The following is an 18,097-nucleotide window of genomic DNA, read 5'->3' on the forward strand; positions in this document are numbered from 1 at the left end:
TTCGGCCACGTCGGTCTAGAACAGCTGTCCTGCATCGTGCCAAGTTCCCGGGCACATTGCTTGGCTCCGTCTTGGACACTGTGCAGCTCTGGGCCTCTCAGCGTCATTGGTGGACCGTCAGCGCTTCCGCCACACCGCCGCAACGAATGGACGGCAGAGCTCACCGTTGCTCATCCCAGTGCTGAACACTGTGGGGCCGTTGCATGGGTCCATTGCTTGTCGAGCTTGTCTGTCCCTGCCAAGGGACGGGAATTGGGGCAGGGCAGTTCATCACAAGACAAGGGCCCAGCAACAACTGATCTCTTGAACAAGCCGGAGGGCGGCAGCTGCTGCTCCCTCTGGGCTGGGGAGAGTGTGCCTTGTTTTTTTGTTGTTCCCTTCCACAATCTGCCCACCCGGCAAAATCCACATGCCATCATCGTGCGAGCCCCGAGCATCGTGACGGGACGTGGCTGCCTCTCTTCTTCTTTCTCTCCGATTGTCTTTTTATTCCTGCAGCCTCCAGTTTCGTTTCCTCTGGGCAACACGCATTGCGTCATTACTGCAACACGAAGCCCAACTTGGTAATTCTTCGGCCTACAACACATCGCGGGGCCCAGATCACCCACCCACCTTCACCACCCTCTCCCTTCATTGATGTGTTTGCCCAATTGACGAGCAACCACGCCATATCATTTATCTCAACACATCAGCAACAATGGCGGATCCTGATCCACCAAAACATGAGGTATGTTATGTGTAGAATATCTTGTTTGCGCGTCGTGATCAAGACCACTGACCGACCCTGTGCTTGCAGTCGGCCGGCTTGAGTCCCGCCACCAAGGAACGCGATGCGCCCAGCACCGCGACCACAACAACCGGCAATGGCGACCACAAAGCTAGCTCAAAATTCCACCTCGATGTCGAAGACGCCCTGACGCCCGACCCGGGCACCGAGGACATGTTCATTGTCGAGAACAACAAGTTCGCCTACTCCCCCGGACAGCTCGCCAAGTTCTTCAACCCAAAGAGTCTCAATGCTTTCTTTGCCGTCGGTGGTTTGGCTGGGTTGGAAAAGGGTCTACAGACAAACCGCGAGGGCGGTTTGAGTGTCGACGAAACCTTGGTGGGCTCGTCCGTTGCCTTTGAGGAGGTCGCGCCCAAGGGCGTGCCAAAATATGGATCTCATGGCGACACTGAACCCACCGTCAAGGGCGACAATCCGGCCGCCGCTGCCGCTGCTGCCAATGCCACAACTTCAACTCACGATGCCGGTGGCGCCTTTGCAGACCGCAAGCGCATCTTCAAGGAGAACAGATTGCCAGAGAAGAAGAGCAAATCGCTGCTGCAGCTCGCCTGGATCACCTACAACGACAAGATCTTGATCTTGCTGACGGCCGCCGCCGTTGTATCGCTTGCGCTTGGTCTGTATCAGACCTTTGGTGTCACTCATGAACCGGAGCCGGTTGCACCGGGCCAGCCCCCTGCTGAGGAGGGCGCCAAGGTCGAATGGGTCGAGGGTGTGGCCATCATGGTCGCTATCATCATTGTGGTGGTGGTTGGTACGCTGAACGACTGGCAAATGGAACGGCAATTCAACAAGCTCAACAAGAAACACAACGATCGCACCGTCAAGGTTATTCGCTCCGGCAAGTCTGCCGAGATCTCCGTCTTTGATATTGTGGTGGGTGATGTCATGCATCTGAGTCAAGGTGACATGGTGCCGGTCGACGGCATCTTCATCAGTGGGCACGGAGTGAAATGCGACGAGTCTTCGGCTACTGGCGAATCAGACCTCTTGAAAAAGGTTTCGGGCGAGGAAGTGTACAGGATCCTCGAGGCCATCTCGAGAGGCGAAGAGGCACCACACGACATCGAGAAGCTCGACCCATTCATCATCTCCGGCAGCAAGGTCAATGAAGGCACTGGCACCTTTTTGGTCACAGCTGTCGGTGTCAATTCTTGCTACGGACGCACCATGATGTCCTTGCACACCGAGACCGAAGACACGCCTTTGCAAAAGAAGCTCAACCGCCTGGCAGATGGCATTGCCAAGTTTGGTGGTGGCGCTGCTTTGCTCTTGTTCGTCGTTCTTTTCATCAAGTTTCTTGCCTCCCTCCCGGGCAGCCAGGATACACCCGACCAAAAGGGCCAGACCTTCCTCCGGCTCTTCATCACTGCTGTGACGGTCGTCGTCGTTGCTGTTCCCGAGGGTCTGCCACTGGCTGTCACCCTGGCACTTGCTTTTGCCACCACCAGGATGATGCGCGACAACAACTTGGTGCGCGTCTTGAAGGCTTGTGAGACGATGGGCAATGCGACGACAGTATGCTCCGACAAGACCGGTACTCTCACACAAAACAAGATGACAGTGGTAGCGACAACACTCGGCAAAAGTATCAGCTTTGGCGGGACCGACGCCCCTCTGGATGACGACCCTGGCATCAAGACCGAAAAGTCCGCTGCCAACACGGTTCCCAACGTTCCGATTACCGAATTCACCCAGAGCTTGAGCAACACGGTCAAGAGGCTTCTTGTGCAGGCAAACGCTGTCAACTCGACTGCTTTTGAGGGCGAATCTGAAGGCGAGAAGACATTTGTTGGGTCCAAGACGGAAGTTGCGCTGCTTGTCCTCAGTCGCGATCACCTCGGCTCCGCCCCTGTCCAGGAGGAGCGGGCCAATTCCAACGTTGTCCAGGTTGTCCCTTTCGATTCGGCTGTCAAGTACATGGCAACCGTCGTCAAGCTCCCCGACGGCAGGTTCCGCGCATACGTCAAGGGTGCCTCCGAGATTCTGTTGGGCAAGTGCTCCAAGGTTATCGCCGATGCCAGTTCCGAGGAGCTTTCCGCCGTGGACATGACGGAAGACGACCGCGAAATGTTCGCCGAGACCATCACTTCATATGCCGGCCAAACCCTCCGCACAATTGGATCCTCGTACCGCGACTTTGAGTCCTGGCCGCCCCCGGAATTGGCTGGGCAGACGGAGCTCACAGCGGCTGAGTTCGACAAGGTTCACAAGGACATGACACTCCTTGCCATCTTTGGCATCAAGGACCCCCTGAGACCCACCGTCAAGAAGGCTATCGAGGACTGCAAGCGTGCTCACGTCAAGGTTCGCATGGTCACAGGCGATAATCTGCTCACCGGTCGCGCTATCGCCAAGGAATGCGGTATTTACAACCCCGAGGAGGGCGGCATCGCCATGGAGGGCCCCGTTTTCCGTCGCAAGACCCCTGAGGAGTTGAAGGAGCTCGTACCCAAGCTCGAGGTGCTCGCCCGTTCCAGTCCTGAGGACAAGCGTATTCTGGTCAAGACGTTGAAGGATCTCGGTGAAACGGTTGCTGTCACTGGCGACGGTACCAACGATGCCCCGGCTCTCAAGATGGCTGATATCGGCTTTGCCATGGGTATCGCCGGTACTGAAGTCGCCAAGGAGGCTGCCGCTATCATTCTCATGGATGACAACTTTGCTTCCATTGTCAAGGGTATCAGCTGGGGTCGTGCGGTCAATGACGCCGTCAAGAAGTTCCTGCAGGTATGTATGCTCCTCTGATGTCTCTGTTGTGTGATGATGAACAACGCTGACATGTTCCAAAGTTCCAACTCACGGTCAACGTCACCGCCGTGGTCGTCACCTTCGTTACAGCAGTTGCCAGCGACAAGGAAGAATCCGTCCTCAACGCTGTTCAACTTCTTTGGGTCAACCTCATCATGGACACGTTTGCCGCCCTTGCCCTTGCCACTGATCCTCCCACCGATTCAATTCTCAACCGCGCTCCCGACAAGAAGACGGCCCCGCTGATCAACACTCGCATGGGTAAGATGATCATCGGTCAAGCCATCTGCCAGCTCGCCATTACGCTCGTCCTGCATTTTGCCGGTCCCACGTTGATGGGCTACGATATGACCAACCTCGATCAGCAAGAGCACATGAAGACCCTCGTGTTCAACACGTTTGTCTGGCTCCAGATCTTCAACCAGCTCAACAGTCGCCGTCTTGATAACCACCTCAACATTTTTGAAGGCATTACTCGCAACCGGTTTTACATCGTTATCAATCTGATCATGATCGGTGGCCAGGTCCTCATCATCTTCGTGGGCGGTGCCGCCTTTGGAATCCGTCCTCTCACCGGAAAGGAGTGGGGCATGTCTATTGGACTGGGTGCCATCTCCGTCCCCTGGGGTATCCTGATTCGCAAGTTCCCTGATGCGTGGGCCGCCGCCTTGACTCCTCACATCAAGTTCCCCAAGCTCCGTCTCCGCAAGAGCAAGAAGAAGGATGACTTGGAGAAGACGTCGGAGGATGCTGAAGCGCAGAAATCAAAGGATATCGCAACGGATAGCGCGAGCGAACGTTTTGGCCCGCCATTGAGGACGCTGACTAGTATTCGCGGCAAGCGGGCCTCGACACATATTCGCCGGGGTTTCAGAGAGTACATGCACGACAAGAAGACGCAAGTCAAGGACAAGGTTGCCGGAGGGAGCACCACCAATGTTGCTCCCGAAGGGGCTGCGCCAGTGAATGGCACAGGAGGGGTTGCAAAGAAGGCCTAGGTGGACTACAAGTTTGGGGATGCCTCCTGAGCCAGGGGGGTTTTCGATAATGGCGGGGTTTTTGTGTTGCGTGCGAAAAAAGGATACGGACTCGGGATGAAATTTTGTTTTTTGTTGACATGGGCTTAGCAGGTTTTGTTGTTGGGAACACATACATACGGATACCCCTGGTTTTTTTCCGTTGCTTTTGCGGTGTGGGTTGTCGGATGAAGGAGAGATGAATCTGGCCGCTGCTGTTTTATAGGTACTTGATGGTAGTACGGCTTCTTTTAATGACGTCGCTTTTGACGCTTCTTTGTGTAGTGCCAGCGGATTGGTATCTTTGTGGTGGGTGGGATGGGATGGGATGGGATGGGATGGGATGGAATGGGGATATGTATATAATGAGTGAAAAGAAGTTTTACTTGGTAATGTGATGGTAGGTAGTGAGATGCCACGTCGGTGACGAAATTTATTTGTGACAATCCAAAGGTGACTCGGTGAGCTTCTACATTCAACGGCCCCCAAAAAAAACCACCTGTTTGTGGATTTAAAATCCAGAAAACTCACAGGATAAGGAAGAAGCCTGTCAAAGTTTCTACACAAACTTTTGTTGTTTTCCAGGTTATTAAGAGGTTTGATGGTGTGGTTGGGAGTGGTTATATTGCGGAAGGTTAGAAGTGCTATTGCACAAGTAATTTTGTCGCCCAGGTAGAATGCTTTGTTCCGTCTGATGGGTTTATTCTTCCTTGCTGGGATGATGTTCAAGGCGCTGGGTGAGAGAGATTGGAATAAATCGAAAGGCCCTCGTGAACGCTACTGAACTTGGCATCTTTTGTTGCTGGGATAACAACATCCCGCATACCAACACTCTAACCGTTCCTGTGCTGTTGACCTCAGTCCTATCTGGCGGTAGGATCGTACTTGATGCTACCCGCGCATGTTTTCTTCCCGCAGTCGACCGCCCTGTAGGCTGTGACCTCTTTTTTGGACCCGTCCGGGTTGGTTACGGCTGTGGTGAACTTTCCGGTGGAGCACCTGTCACGGTCAGTACTCAACACAGGTGGGTGTGGGGTGGTGGTAGTAGTTACATGGTGACTTTTGGATACTGTTATTACTCTGGTTGGGAATGTGTTGAAGGAGGTTTGGAAGCTGATTGGAGATACGAAGGAGAGAATGAGTTTGGGTTTTGGGAGAAAGGTCTTGCTTTTTATAATTGATGGTATACGCCTGCTCGGACGTCATTAGGGTGCTGGGTTGTCTTTTTGTCTGAGGCTTTGATAAGGCGTTGATGCCCGCCCCGGGCGAGGCGAGCGGCGCTTGCTGTTTGGGGAAAGGGGGATGACCATCATGTTGTTGGTGATACGGAAGCCGGGCACGGAGAAGGTGCACTTTTGTAATTCATTGGGTGAGATTGTCCTGGTGGCTGGAGCATTGAGGCTTCTGCGGTTCAGAAGAAAGAAGGAAACTTTGAGCAGAAAGATGATCGAACCGGAAATCTCGAGCCCATTGTCGGATCCACTTCTTAGGCGTAGCATAGTCTGTATAGGTGAGCCCCTTACCACTTGACCAAGCTGCCGTTGGGTGGTTTCGATGTCTGCTCCTGCCGACACTCGGCCCTTGTGCGTTGCTCGTGCCTGTTGCTCTGGGAGGACAGGTGCGAGAGGCTCATGGTACAGCAGACGAACGCGATGTGAACTATGGACGTTGAGGTACGTGACAGCTGCCGACGAACGGAACTACATGGGGTTTAATTTTGCGTTCTCATTAGAGAGCTAGAAGTCTCAAGACATTCCGCAGAGTTGTAATTCTTACCTTCTCAGTCTTGAAGGCAGCATGATCGGCAGACAAGTCGGCAACCCCCCGGCAGGTTAGCTAGGCAGATCTTTCCCCCTCCCACATGAGGAAACTCGCAAGTCCTGCCATCTAGAATCTAGAACCCCACACTACGATCCAACAACAGACGCCCCGTTCCGATACCAAGAAGGGCTAATGTAACGCCAGTATGACAAGGCTGATTGCCGAGACTCTTTTTTTCACGACAGAGACGTCTGCGTTAGATGCCGAGGAGAACATGTGGTTGGGATGCTGTGTAACAAGCCACATGTGGGCTTCATTGGAGGGCGCAGGGTCTGGTAGCTCAAAAGGAGGAGATGAGTAAGCGTCTACCACACCACCCAGGTGAGGGGCTATTTATCTGTTGATGGGAAATGTGTTCGGGGCATTGAGGCCCGGAATCGGATAGATTTCCTGAGGGGGAGAGAGTTTGGTACGGGGAGAGGGAGGTCTGATAGGTCGAGCCGCGTGGGAAGGCATGTGGTGAAGGGGTTCAGTCATGTCAGATTTTCTGTGTGGATGGAGGAGAAGGGGTGAGCTGTGAGATACTACCCATTAGTTTTGTGGCGGACCAACAGACGGGACTATCGCTTTGTGCATGATGGCTTTTGGTTGATGTTGGTAGTAGCTACTACGTGTGACTCCAACCTCCATGTCAGATATTAACTAGCCACCCGTGCATGGACATAAATTGGTCTTTTCATCCATCCCCTCTCTTAGCCGCCCCTCTTGTTTGCTTCCCACTTCCTTTCTTCACATCTTCTCCGCAGCAAAAGACGCCCCACCCGGTGACCATCATGAACCTCCTCCTATCCCTCTCCCTCCTGGGAGTAGCAGCCCTCTCCAATCCCCTCCCCCAACCCGGACCAAACCCCAACGACCCCAACGACCCCTTCCCCCCCCTACCCCCCGACCTCACCTTCGACGACATCGCCGAGTTCCCCACCTTCAACGGCACAGGCGCAACAATGCTCCGCTTCGGCTGCCACCAGCTCGTAATCGACCGCATCGACCCCCTCGTCAACCCCCGCGCCGTCCCCTCCCCCCACCAGCACCAAATCGTCGGCGGCGACGCCTTCGACGCGTACATGCCCCTCAAGGACATCGCCAAACGCTCCTCCTGCACCGGCTGCTCGTACAGCGACGACTTTAGCAACTACTGGACTTCCAACTTGTACTTCAGAGCACGGAATGGTAGTTACAAACGAGTCAAACAGATTCCGAATAACCTGCAGTTTAACGATACTTTTGCCACGCAGACGGAGGGGGGGTTGACGGCGTATTATGTCAGTCCTGGGCAGGGGGAGCAGGGGGTGAAGGCTTTCAAGCCGGGGTTTAGGATGTTTTTTGGGGATGCGGCGCTGAGGGCGAGGCCGACGACGGGGTTCAACTTGAGCAGGCAGACTTGTTTCAGGTGTTATACTGGGCCGGGGTTTGAGGGGGATAATCTGCCTCCGTGTCAGGATCCGGCGGTGGATAGTTGGGGGTTGCCGCAGAGGAAGTGTTTTGGGATTAGGAGCAATATCCTGTTTCCGACGTGAGTCCTCTTTTCACGCCCTTTGATACTCTTGCCGGCTTCGGCGTCGGCGACTAACAAGACCAAAGCTGCTGGGACGGCGTCACACTCGACACTCCCGACCACAAATCCCACGTCGCCTACCCCCTCGAGGGACCCCAACCATTCAGCGCCTTCCGCACCGCCGAAGCCTGTCCTCCTTCTCACCCGGTCAAGATCCCTCAGGTCATGTTGGAGATCGTCTGGGACACCACCCCCTTCAACGACCCTGAGCTCTGGCCTGCCGACGGCTCTCAGCCGTTTGTCTTGTCGACTGGTGACCGCTCGGGCTACAGCCAACACGCGGATTACGTCTTTGGGTGGAAGGGACAGGAGCTGCAAAAGGCGATGAATGCCGGCTGTGCGGCAGCGAATTGTCCCGGGATCAAGGTGCAGAGTTTGAAGAAGGCCAACAAGTGCAAGGTGAAGCCGTTGGTGAAGGAGAAGTCCGAGGGGTGTAAGTTTTGTTTCTTAGACACTGTATGTGACGTGACGTGGAGCTGACAACACTGGACGATAGGGTTGAGTGCGTTGCCTGGTGGGATTCAGGCTCAGTGAGATGTAGTGGCCATCTGAGTTTATGTGACCGGGGAGAAGAAAGCTCACCCATAGTTTCAAGACTTTGCATCACCCATTGGTGGCTGGATTGCGTGGATGTGAAGATGTGTGAATGACTGGAGTAATGCTCCCCAGTCCCAATCTTCCTCCGCCAGAGGAGGTACCTATGGAGCGGTCCCTTCCACACATGCCTGGACCGAGCGCTACCTCGATTACCACCCCACACACACTAACATATAGACAACCATTCTATCTCCGAACGCCCACAGCTCAAGGTTACATGCCAGGATTCAACCCGCATCCGATAGCTATACCAGGCCAGGGCTCCAAGAGCCAAACACTCAGCTGAGGAACATTCGGGTGAGTTAAAGCCCATCACTTCCCAACTCGAGGAACCTCCTTCGCTACACACACCCATTTTAAAGCCACCACGTGCATTTGCCGTGCCCTTACTCCAGACCAACCGGACTCTGCCAGCCTCGTTCTCAAGAAACTCACGGATGCAGGGCCAAGATGGATCGTGAAAGGCCGGAACGAATATCGGAGTTCACCCCGTAGCTATAAGCCAATTGTTACTTGTCTGATGAGGGGGCACGTAGACATATATAACACGCCCCCGTCTTGGCACTATGAAGTCATCATGACACCAAGAATTTGATGCCTGGGCGATGGATAGGATCTCGGTTAAGATTCGGGATCGATCCACTTGATTGGTATCCAAGTACCTGACCAAACCCCAAGGGGACTTGTTAAGATTTCCACTCGTTTTGAGATGGTGGAATGGAGGATCATTTCCTCCGGTGTCCGAAAGCACGCGGGGGAATCATCGTCCCATGTGGTTCCCGGATTTGATCAGTGTTTCACTTCATCGATGTTTCCACTTTTCTTGCTTTGCCCTTGAACCCTGAAGTGCGCTATTCGAATCGCTCATGTTGAACACCACGGGAAAGGAAGGATGGGAATTCATGGAAAGCTGGTTTGTTGCATCCATCCTCCTGACTTTTGATGAGGGGGGGTGGTGGAGGGGGGGAAATACGACGGTGAGTCGGCAATTGGCTCTCCTCACCGCTTCCCTCTTTTCGGATATCTTCCTTCCCGTCAGGCCTCACCACTGCTACCCTGTGCGTGCGGATACGGTGTTGCGAGCGAGCGAGCGAGCAGAGAATCCCCCTCCCCCGGTGGACTACAAGGCACCTATCACGGATATCTTTATGGCAGCTGGAGGGGGTGTTTGTCAGAGGCCAGCTGATGTGCTGCAAAGGAGGGTCTTGGGTGTCATTCTCGGCTGCGCGGCTGGTGCTGGGACCAGGCTTGCTGCCCTGGGCTGGCTGGCCACACACACGGCTTCCCGTCGTTGCATCACGCACGCCCTGCTTCCACCACTGCACTGCGAGGCCCCCCTCCGAGACGCAAGCAACACTTGCACTGCAGGGCGGGCATAGCCGCTCTCGTGTCGATGTATCTTTACATACTTCGTACGGAGTATGCACCGGCGTTTATCCGGCCGATGAACTGCCCTTCTTGTCCTTCGAGACCTATGCGCTGTTTTCGCTTCCGCGACTTTCTTCTTCCATGTCAATCACTCGTTGGTCGCGGCTGCTCAGGCTAACTACCCGATGGATGCAGTGTCATGCATTTTATTACACTACACCGGTCAGCGATGATGATGGTGTGTGTGATGAAAGCATCGGTACAGTGTCGAGAGTGTTGAAAAGCGCAATGCGGGTGGAGGCAACCGAGATGTAACTAATAAACGGAGTGAGCCGACAATGACGACGCCGCAGCTGCGGGCTCCGCACTGGCGTTTGGTGCGCGGCACCCACCCGGCCGCCCGGTTTTGGGGGAGAGGAAGGGGGACAGAACCCCACCCAAAGCTTATTAACACCACTAAGTTAATTTGCTTGGGGCTAGCCAGGTACACTGCAACTACCTTAGTCAGGGGAAGGAAAGTGGAAGAACAAGTGCTTTTGTTTTGCGCGCAAAAAATAGAAAAAAGTAACACAAAGGTAAAAATATACACTCTACATACGTGGGGGTAGCGTCGTGGCCAAGAAGAGAACAACACAATGTGAAACAAACACAAACACTCCCCCAGGTGGTGTGCGCAACAATGCCCTGGGAGGGATTTGGGTGATTGAGTAATCCAAGCCTGTGTGTGATCTGCTAGTCGCCGCCGGCAGCCCACGCCGAGCTAATCCCCACTACTGCCGGGATTCTTCGAGCCCAGGGGGGCGGGGGACTGGCCGCCGGGGACCCGGAACCTCTCTGGAGAGGTCACGGATCGCCCGGACCGGTGTATGCGCTGCGAATTACCTCGAAACACACATTTTCTTATTTTCCTCTCACTCACCCACTTGTCACCACCAGCCCTCCATCCCTCCTCCCTCGCATACACTACCACTACACCATTCAGACTATCCAACGGCGAACAGCCATCTTGGCCGATGCTCTGATTGATCAGGTACGCTACCTCGGAACATCCTAGTGTGCGAGTCTAGCGCGCGTAATCCCACGGAGCAACTGGGACCATTCTGGGCTGTAGCAGTGCAGCAGAGCTCACCCGCCCCCCCTGAGGTGTGCTGCCCGCTGCCGCTGCCGCTGCCTGTGTGTGCTGAGGGCACCACCCCAACGGCAACCGGGATGGCTCCGCGGTCCAATGGCGGAGGACGGGACCTGGAGGTGTCGGATCGTTCGGTGAGGAGTCCGCCCTTTTTTCTTTTCTTCGATTCCCAACTCCCAGCGGTTGTCGGTGGAGGGGTGGCTTGGGGCCAGACCAGAACAAGGCACGAGCCGACCACTGAGAACTGACAGTCACATCTCAGATTTCTTCCTCCAGAGGGGCAGCACCAACAGCGATGGATGACCTGCACAGTCCCCACCATTGGTTGGTTGTGTCAGCCAGCTGGGGTTCCACTCTGATGCCACTGTTCCTGGGACTCCCCCCGGCGTATGCAGGGCTACGAACATGGCGTGTGCACACGGGGAACTAACCCAGGTCTCCCGGGGGCTTGGTCACACGACGGCCCAATGTCCTCTTTTGGTGGCCCTCTCACGTCTCTGCTACCTCTGTCACCTCTGGAGCAAATTCCGAACCCCCTGACAGACACTACAGCATACAGCACGGCACTAGACACCTCTTGGGCTCCATTTCCCGCTCGAGGTCCTTGCTTCTGTTCAGATTTGCTGATCCGATTTTCTCTCTTGTTCACGAGCACCGAGCACCAGGCGGCCCCTGCGTGTCATATTTAAGTGGGTGAATGGTTGATGGAGGGTGTGTGCACAAGAACGAACCCACTGCCCTGGCTCGCCCCCCCCCCCCCCGGGCTGACGGATTGCTTGGGCTGAGCCGGGACAGGGGTTGCAGAGAGGCGCAACGAGAAAATTGAACAAAATGGGCTCAGGGACCCAGGTCATCAAATTCGCTGATCTGCTCTGCTTGCCATCCGTCCCTCGCCCGGCAAGTCTTAAATACCCCGGGGCGGAGCCAATTCCGTCATGAGTGTGTCTCTCGTCTGCTATCAAGAAGAACTCGCCAACTTTCATCCCGAGCCGTGCCGGTGCTGTCGTTGTTGCTGCTGTCGGCCATGGCGATGAACCACGACCATGACCAGCATCGCATCAACCCTCCTCACCACCTGTGCTCCGAATCAACACGTCCCGGCCCCGTACCCGTCCAGCAACACATCCAACTCCTCCAGCACCACCGCCACCACCACTGCAGCTGGAACCAACCCAACACGCACACGCTTCCATAAAAGACTTTAATCCGAGAAAAGCTGCCACACCACACCTGAGACAACCGAATTGCTTTTTTCCCTCACTGCTCCCACTCACTGGCTTTGGGGTGTCCGGGGAAGCCCTCCACGTCATCCGCCGGGCCGGCCCCCTTCCCCCCCCCTCCCTTGGGTTGCTCCTCGGGAGCTGGATCAGGAACTTGAGACTCCTCGTATCTTCTTCATCGAAGCCGGTGAAAGAGCAATTGAAGCCGGCCACCTGGCAGCAATCACCTGCCTAGATAGCATAGAGCCTCTTTGTCCACCGACTCCCGATACCGTCAGCCGGCCTCTCTGTCTGCAGTATCCCCGAGTATAAGATCCCGGCCACTTGGCACCTTTGCACACTCACCCCCTCCCGCAACAACAACCACCAGCCTACCATTTCATGATCCCCTACTCTGGTCATATCGAGGAAAAGACCTCGCTCCGTTGGCGACAACACTTTCGATACACCAGCAACCCTTACGCGGCTTCTCGGTCCGATATCTCACCCAACAACACCGACGCAGCCATGAGTGACCAACCCTTCCCGACTGCCGCCTTCAAGCAGCAGTACCACGGCATCGAGGTCTCCTTCCCTGCAGGACAAGGCGACTTCCGCAGCGTGCGCAACTCGTGTGCAGCAGCATGCCGTGCATTCAACAGCACACCAGAGGATGCCGACGTAAAAGTCCGCGGCGAGAAGTGGCTCGAGTACGTTTTATGTTTCTTATTCTCCGATCGGTCCCGGCCGAGTACCTCGGAGTTTGTTTCATGTGCCCTGTGTTTCGACGGCTAACAAACGTTTTTTTTTGTTTTGTTTCTTGTAGCATTGTCAAGCCCAACCGTCCTAAGAAGGCGGATGGTACTTCGGCAGAGGAGGGCACCATGGTCACCCACGACCAGGCCATCACCAACCCTACCCTCAAGGCCACCATCCCGTTTGTCAAGCCTCCTCTCTGGGTTGACTACGGTACTCGTCTCAAGGTGGCGAGCACCACCTTCATCAACCGCAACTGCGTGATCCTCGACACGCCCGTGGCTGACTTGATCATTGGGGAACGCTGCAACATTGGCACCAATTGCACCATTGTCTGCGTTGGTCGTAAGTTTTCTCTCTCCCCCTCTCTCTCCCCCCTTCTCTCTCCCTCCCCGGTCTCGTTTCTTTTCTTTCTCTCTGTGTGGTGTGTTCAGCTCAGCCTGCTTTCCCTTCCCCCCGCCTCCCTTCTCATGTCTCGGAATCATCCGGTCCGGGCAAACGGGAGCTGTTCCCGAGGATCAAGGTTGCGGGACCTTTTGTCTCGCACTGCTGCAGATGCATCCCAATGGGGAAGTCGATGACCAACAAGACATGACACTAACACACAACAACAGACCCAGTCAGCCTGGAAGGGCGAAGGACGACCAAGCTGAGCACCGGTGCTCCCGTCACGATTGGCAACGATGTTTGGATCGGCGCCAACGTCACCATCCTGTGAGTTCTTTTTCTTTTTTTGGGGGGTTCTTTTCATGATACACCTCTCAAATATGATTGGTCAGATTAACCCCCCCCCCCCCCCCCGGTTACCTGATGCTTTTTGCTGACCATGCAGACCGGGTGTCTCGATTGGAAACGGCGCAGTCATTGGCGCCGGCACGGTAGTAAACTGCAACATCCCACCCATGACCCTCGCCGTCGGGTCACCTGTCCGGCTGGTCAAGGCGCTGGCCCTCAACGAGGACAAGCCAGCCGTTTTGATCAAGACACTCGACGAGTCAAAGGAGCTGACCAACTCGTTACCCATGGAGCACTGGGACGGGACCGACGCTGCCTTTCGCGCCGCCCAGGCCGCGCAGCTCGCGCAAAAGAGCAACCGGCGGGGGGGGCAGCGAGCACCAGCGCGTGGAGGAGCAGCAGCGGGAGCGGCTCAGAAAGTCGGAGATTGTCGTCATTGCGGCTGTCACGACGGTGGTGCTCGCGCTGCTGATGCTGTTTAGCTTGTTCTTCTTTGCGGAGGCTGTATCTGGGGGAGAGCAGGGGCTGTTTGAGGAGCTCCGATCTCTGATGACACACCTCATCCTAACCCAGCAAGCAGACCTTACACGCTACACCAAACAACAACCCACCACACGGCCGGCTCTTGTCGTGGGCAACAACAACAACAACAACAACAACAACAACAACAACAACAACAACAACAACAACAACAACAACAGCTACAACAAAAACTTATACACATCGGAAGGGAATAAAGCCGATACTTAATAGAGGAGGATTCACACCAACAACGCCGACTCGACAAAAGGGACCCACAGAACAAACGAGCGACACCAAACACGCATTGTAACAACAACAACAACAACAACAACAGGAAGCAAGCAACAACCATATTTCTTTTTTTTCCTTTTCTTTTCACGGGATACCCTCACTTATTTCTCAGGGCAAAGGGTAGCGGGAGGGGGCAAATCAACAGAGGTTTTTTTTCCAGGACTCGGTTGGGAAACGGGGGGTTGGGGGAGGGGCGAATGGAAACGGGCAAACAAACATGGGTCGAAAAACAAACAGGGGATTTCATTTCTGGTCGGGGGGTGGGGGAAAGGGAAAGGGAAAGGGGACGGGGAAGGGGATTAAAAAGGCGTGTGTGTGTGTGTGTTGTGTCGTTGTGGCCTTTTCACAAAAACCCCCCAACTTTTGCTTTTTATAGTAGGTACCTGGTACGGGCATGACACAAGGTCTTTAAGGTAGCGTTGATATTTTTTTTTCGGTCTCTGATTTTGCCGCGTTTTAGCGTTTTTGTTTTTGCTGAATATATATACCCCCGGCTTTTTCTGAGCAATACTCTGTCTACACCACACACATGGCACCATGCAATATGTGAATCACAATTCAGCTCGTTGGGGGATGGATGTACAAAAAATTCCAGGTTGACGGCAAGCCACAACCTCTACTCTATTCATCAAAAAACAAAACACCAACATACCTTTATCCACCAAGGAAGCCCTCCTACTCAAACCTAGCAACCTCATACATATCATCCGGATCCTTCCCCTCCCTCTCAACAAACCCCCTCACCTCCCCAACCCTCTTCTCAATCTCCCCCAACACCTCCTCCCTGTTATCCCCCTCCCTCACCCCCTCCACCACCGCCCACCTAGCAACATCAAAACCTATTGACCCCATTCAACAACTTCATATCAATCGGAGTCGTCGTCGTCCCCTCCTCCCTATACCCCTCAAGCCTCATCCTCCCCACCCCCTCTCGTCCTCATCCTCCCCACCCCCTCTCGTCCAAACAACAACCCCTGCAGCTCAGTCGGATACCCATGATAATTAAACAACACCGGCCTCTCCCGCGTAAACAACTCCAAAAACCTCTCCTTGCTCAACGCATGAGGGTGCCTGCTCACAGGAGCAAGAATCATAAGGTCGGTAACATTCACCACTCTGACCTTCAACGCCGGACAAATCTCCCGGAGCAGTTCCGCCGCCTTGATAACCTCAAACGTGACCTCCACCCCGATGCCCACCAAGACAACATCCGGCTCCTCGTTCGGCCCGAGAGGGGTCGAGGCAAACTGCCAGATGCTCGCGCCTCGCCTGCAGTGTTCGGCCGCTTCTTCTGCAGAGAGGTACACAGCAGTAGGCTGCTTGGACCCGATGATGAGATTCGTATAATTCCTTGACCCGAGGCAGTGGTGAACAGTCGACAAAAAACAATTGGCGTCGGGAGGAAGATAAACCCTCGCAGCCTCAGCCTTGAGGTTAAGAACCGCACCAATGAAGCTGGGGTTCTGATGAGAAAACCCATTGTGCTCCTGCCGAGCCCAAGTGCTGGTTTCAATGTAGTTGATCGACGCCAAATCCCCCCTCCAGGGAACTTCCCGGGCGATCTTGACAAACTTGGAGTACTGCACCATCATGGTGTGGACAATACCCAAAAAAGACTCATAACTAGGAAAGATGGCAGTCCTCCCAGTCAGAGTATACCCCTGCATGAAAGCCTGGCAGTCATGCTCCGACAGCACCTCGATCACCCTTCCCCCGTTCCCCCTCGAATACTCATCCCACTGAAAGTTCCTCTGCGTGTGATCCAGTATCGCATCCAGCTTGTTGCTCTCCAGCTCATCCGGCGAAAACAACCTTATGCTCTTCGGATTCTCCCGAAACACCCTGTCCAAAAACTTGCCCGTAACCTTCATGCAGCTCTGATCAGTCCCCTTCTCCACCGTAAACTCCCTCCAATCAACCCTCTTCAACCCCTCATAGGCATCATACGTCAGCCTATTCTGCCCCAACCTCCTCTCCCTCTCCCGCGGTAAAATCCTCGTCACCTCCTCCGTCGGCCTTCCGTCCTTAACCAGCTCCCCAATCCGATAACTCTCAAGCCACTTCCCCAAGTCCCCCAGCTGTCCATCCTCCTCCCCCGCCTTGGGAAGCGGCACCTGATGCGAGTGAAAACTCCCCTCAATAATCTTCCCATCCACCTCCTTCGGCCCCGTCCACCCCTTCGGCGTCCTCAGCACAATCATCGGCCACCTCGGCTTAACCACTGCCCTCCCCTCCCTCGCCGCCTTCTGTATCTTCCTGATCTCCCCCAAAGCCCAGTCCAACCCCCCCTGCAACTCCTCATCCACCCGTTCCAAATCCTCCACCACCAAAACCTGATACCCATACCCACTAAACAAAGCCACAATCTCCTTGTCATCCATACACCCAAAAATAGTCCTCTCGCTAATCTTGAACCCGTTGACATGCAGTATCGGGATCACCGCCCCCGACTCCTTCGGGTCCAAGAATTTGATCGCATGCCACGCCGTAGCCGTCGGTCCCGTCTCCGCTTCTCCATCACCAACCACTACCGTGACGACCAAATCAGGCTTGTCCATGACAGCACCAAACGCCGCCCCCAGCGCATACCCCAACTCCCCCCCCTCATGAATAGCACCCGGAGTCTCGGCATTGATATGACTCGGAAACCCCCCCGGCACAGAAAATCTCGTCACCAGGTTATGAAACCCGCTTTCCGTGAGATCATACTCCCCGGGGTAAAACCTCTCCAGTGACCCCTCAAGCCATAAAGCAGCCAGCGCAGCGGGAGCGCCGTGACCGGGACCGATGACGAAAATCATTTCTAGGTCGGGGTTGTTTCGCAAAAGAAGGTTGAGGTGGGAATACACAAGGACGAGGCCAGGGCAGGTGCCCCAGTGCCCGAGGAGACGGGGCTTGATGTCGTTGTGGGAGAGGGGGTTTTGCAGCAGAGTGTTGGAGCGGAGGAAGATCATGGATGCCGCGAGGTAGTTTGCTGCTCGCTGGAAGGCTTTGAGGGAGGCGAGGTCGGTGGGGGGGAGGGGTTTGGGAGGGAGGGTGACAGATAGGTCGTGGAGGATGCTGTCTGGGAGGGAGGAGGGGAGGGCGGGGGGGTTGGGGATGGGGATTTCGGATCGGGGCATTTTGGTGGTGTTTTTTTCGGGTTGTCGTGATGTTTGTTGAAGGTTGTGTTTGCTGATACCTAGTGAGACCGTTCCGTAGTTGTGGTCGTATGAGTGCTAGTTCAACGGTAGGGCGGTGTCAAAGTGTCGCGGGCCGCGCCGTTAAACTAAATTGTATAGCGAACGGTCGTTGTCTGTGCGAGATGCATGCAATGGTTTGAGAGAGCGTTCGTTCATCGCAGTTTTTTGCAGTTTCAGCTTCGGATGGCAGGTTGATAACCCGCAGGAGCTCTGTCGTATCGATGACGTAGGGCAGTCCCACCAATCAACCCCCCTCCTGCACAACAACCAAGCTGTCGGATCGGCCCACTTTTCCCATTGGCTGTCATGACCCGGGAATGCCCTCACACAACGGAAGTCACGGAATCAAAAACGCTCATAGTGGCATCATATCCAAATCTATTACCCT

General features: G+C 54.9%; 4 protein-coding genes across 4 annotated transcripts; 3 read left to right on the forward strand and 1 right to left on the reverse strand.

The window, feature by feature from the left end:
• Nucleotides 1-940: 940 nt before the first annotated feature.
• Nucleotides 941-4,536, forward strand: PODANS_5_7760 (uncharacterized protein; the record flags this gene model as incomplete). Its single annotated transcript, XM_001904547.1, has 2 exons — nt 941-3,517; nt 3,580-4,536. 2 exons carry the CDS (start codon nt 941-943, stop codon nt 4,534-4,536), a joined length of 3,534 nt encoding a protein of 1,177 aa, XP_001904582.1.
• Nucleotides 4,537-7,031: 2,495 nt separating this feature from the next.
• Nucleotides 7,032-8,410, forward strand: PODANS_5_7770 (uncharacterized protein; the record flags this gene model as incomplete). Its single annotated transcript, XM_001904548.1, has 2 exons — nt 7,032-7,888; nt 7,957-8,410. The coding sequence occupies 2 exons, from the start codon at nt 7,032-7,034 to the stop codon at nt 8,408-8,410; spliced, it is 1,311 nt and encodes a 436-aa protein (XP_001904583.1).
• A 4,215-nt stretch (nt 8,411-12,625) lies between these two features.
• Nucleotides 12,626-14,196, forward strand: PODANS_5_7780 (uncharacterized protein; the record flags this gene model as incomplete). Its single annotated transcript, XM_001904549.1, has 4 exons — nt 12,626-12,933; nt 13,050-13,324; nt 13,594-13,693; nt 13,812-14,196. The coding sequence occupies 4 exons, from the start codon at nt 12,626-12,628 to the stop codon at nt 14,194-14,196; spliced, it is 1,068 nt and encodes a 355-aa protein (XP_001904584.1).
• Nucleotides 14,197-15,202: 1,006 nt separating this feature from the next.
• Nucleotides 15,203-17,649, reverse strand: PODANS_5_7800 (uncharacterized protein; the record flags this gene model as incomplete). The annotated part of the gene is made up of 3 exons (XM_001904550.1): nt 15,203-15,311; nt 15,367-15,444; nt 15,521-17,649. 3 exons carry the CDS (start codon nt 17,647-17,649, stop codon nt 15,203-15,205), a joined length of 2,316 nt encoding a protein of 771 aa, XP_001904585.1.
• Between the last annotated feature and the right edge of the window lie 448 nt (nt 17,650-18,097).

Source organism: Podospora anserina, chromosome 5 (assembly GCF_000226545.1).
Source record: "Podospora anserina S mat+ genomic DNA chromosome 5, supercontig 9".
Taxonomy (NCBI): domain Eukaryota; kingdom Fungi; phylum Ascomycota; class Sordariomycetes; order Sordariales; family Podosporaceae; genus Podospora; species Podospora anserina.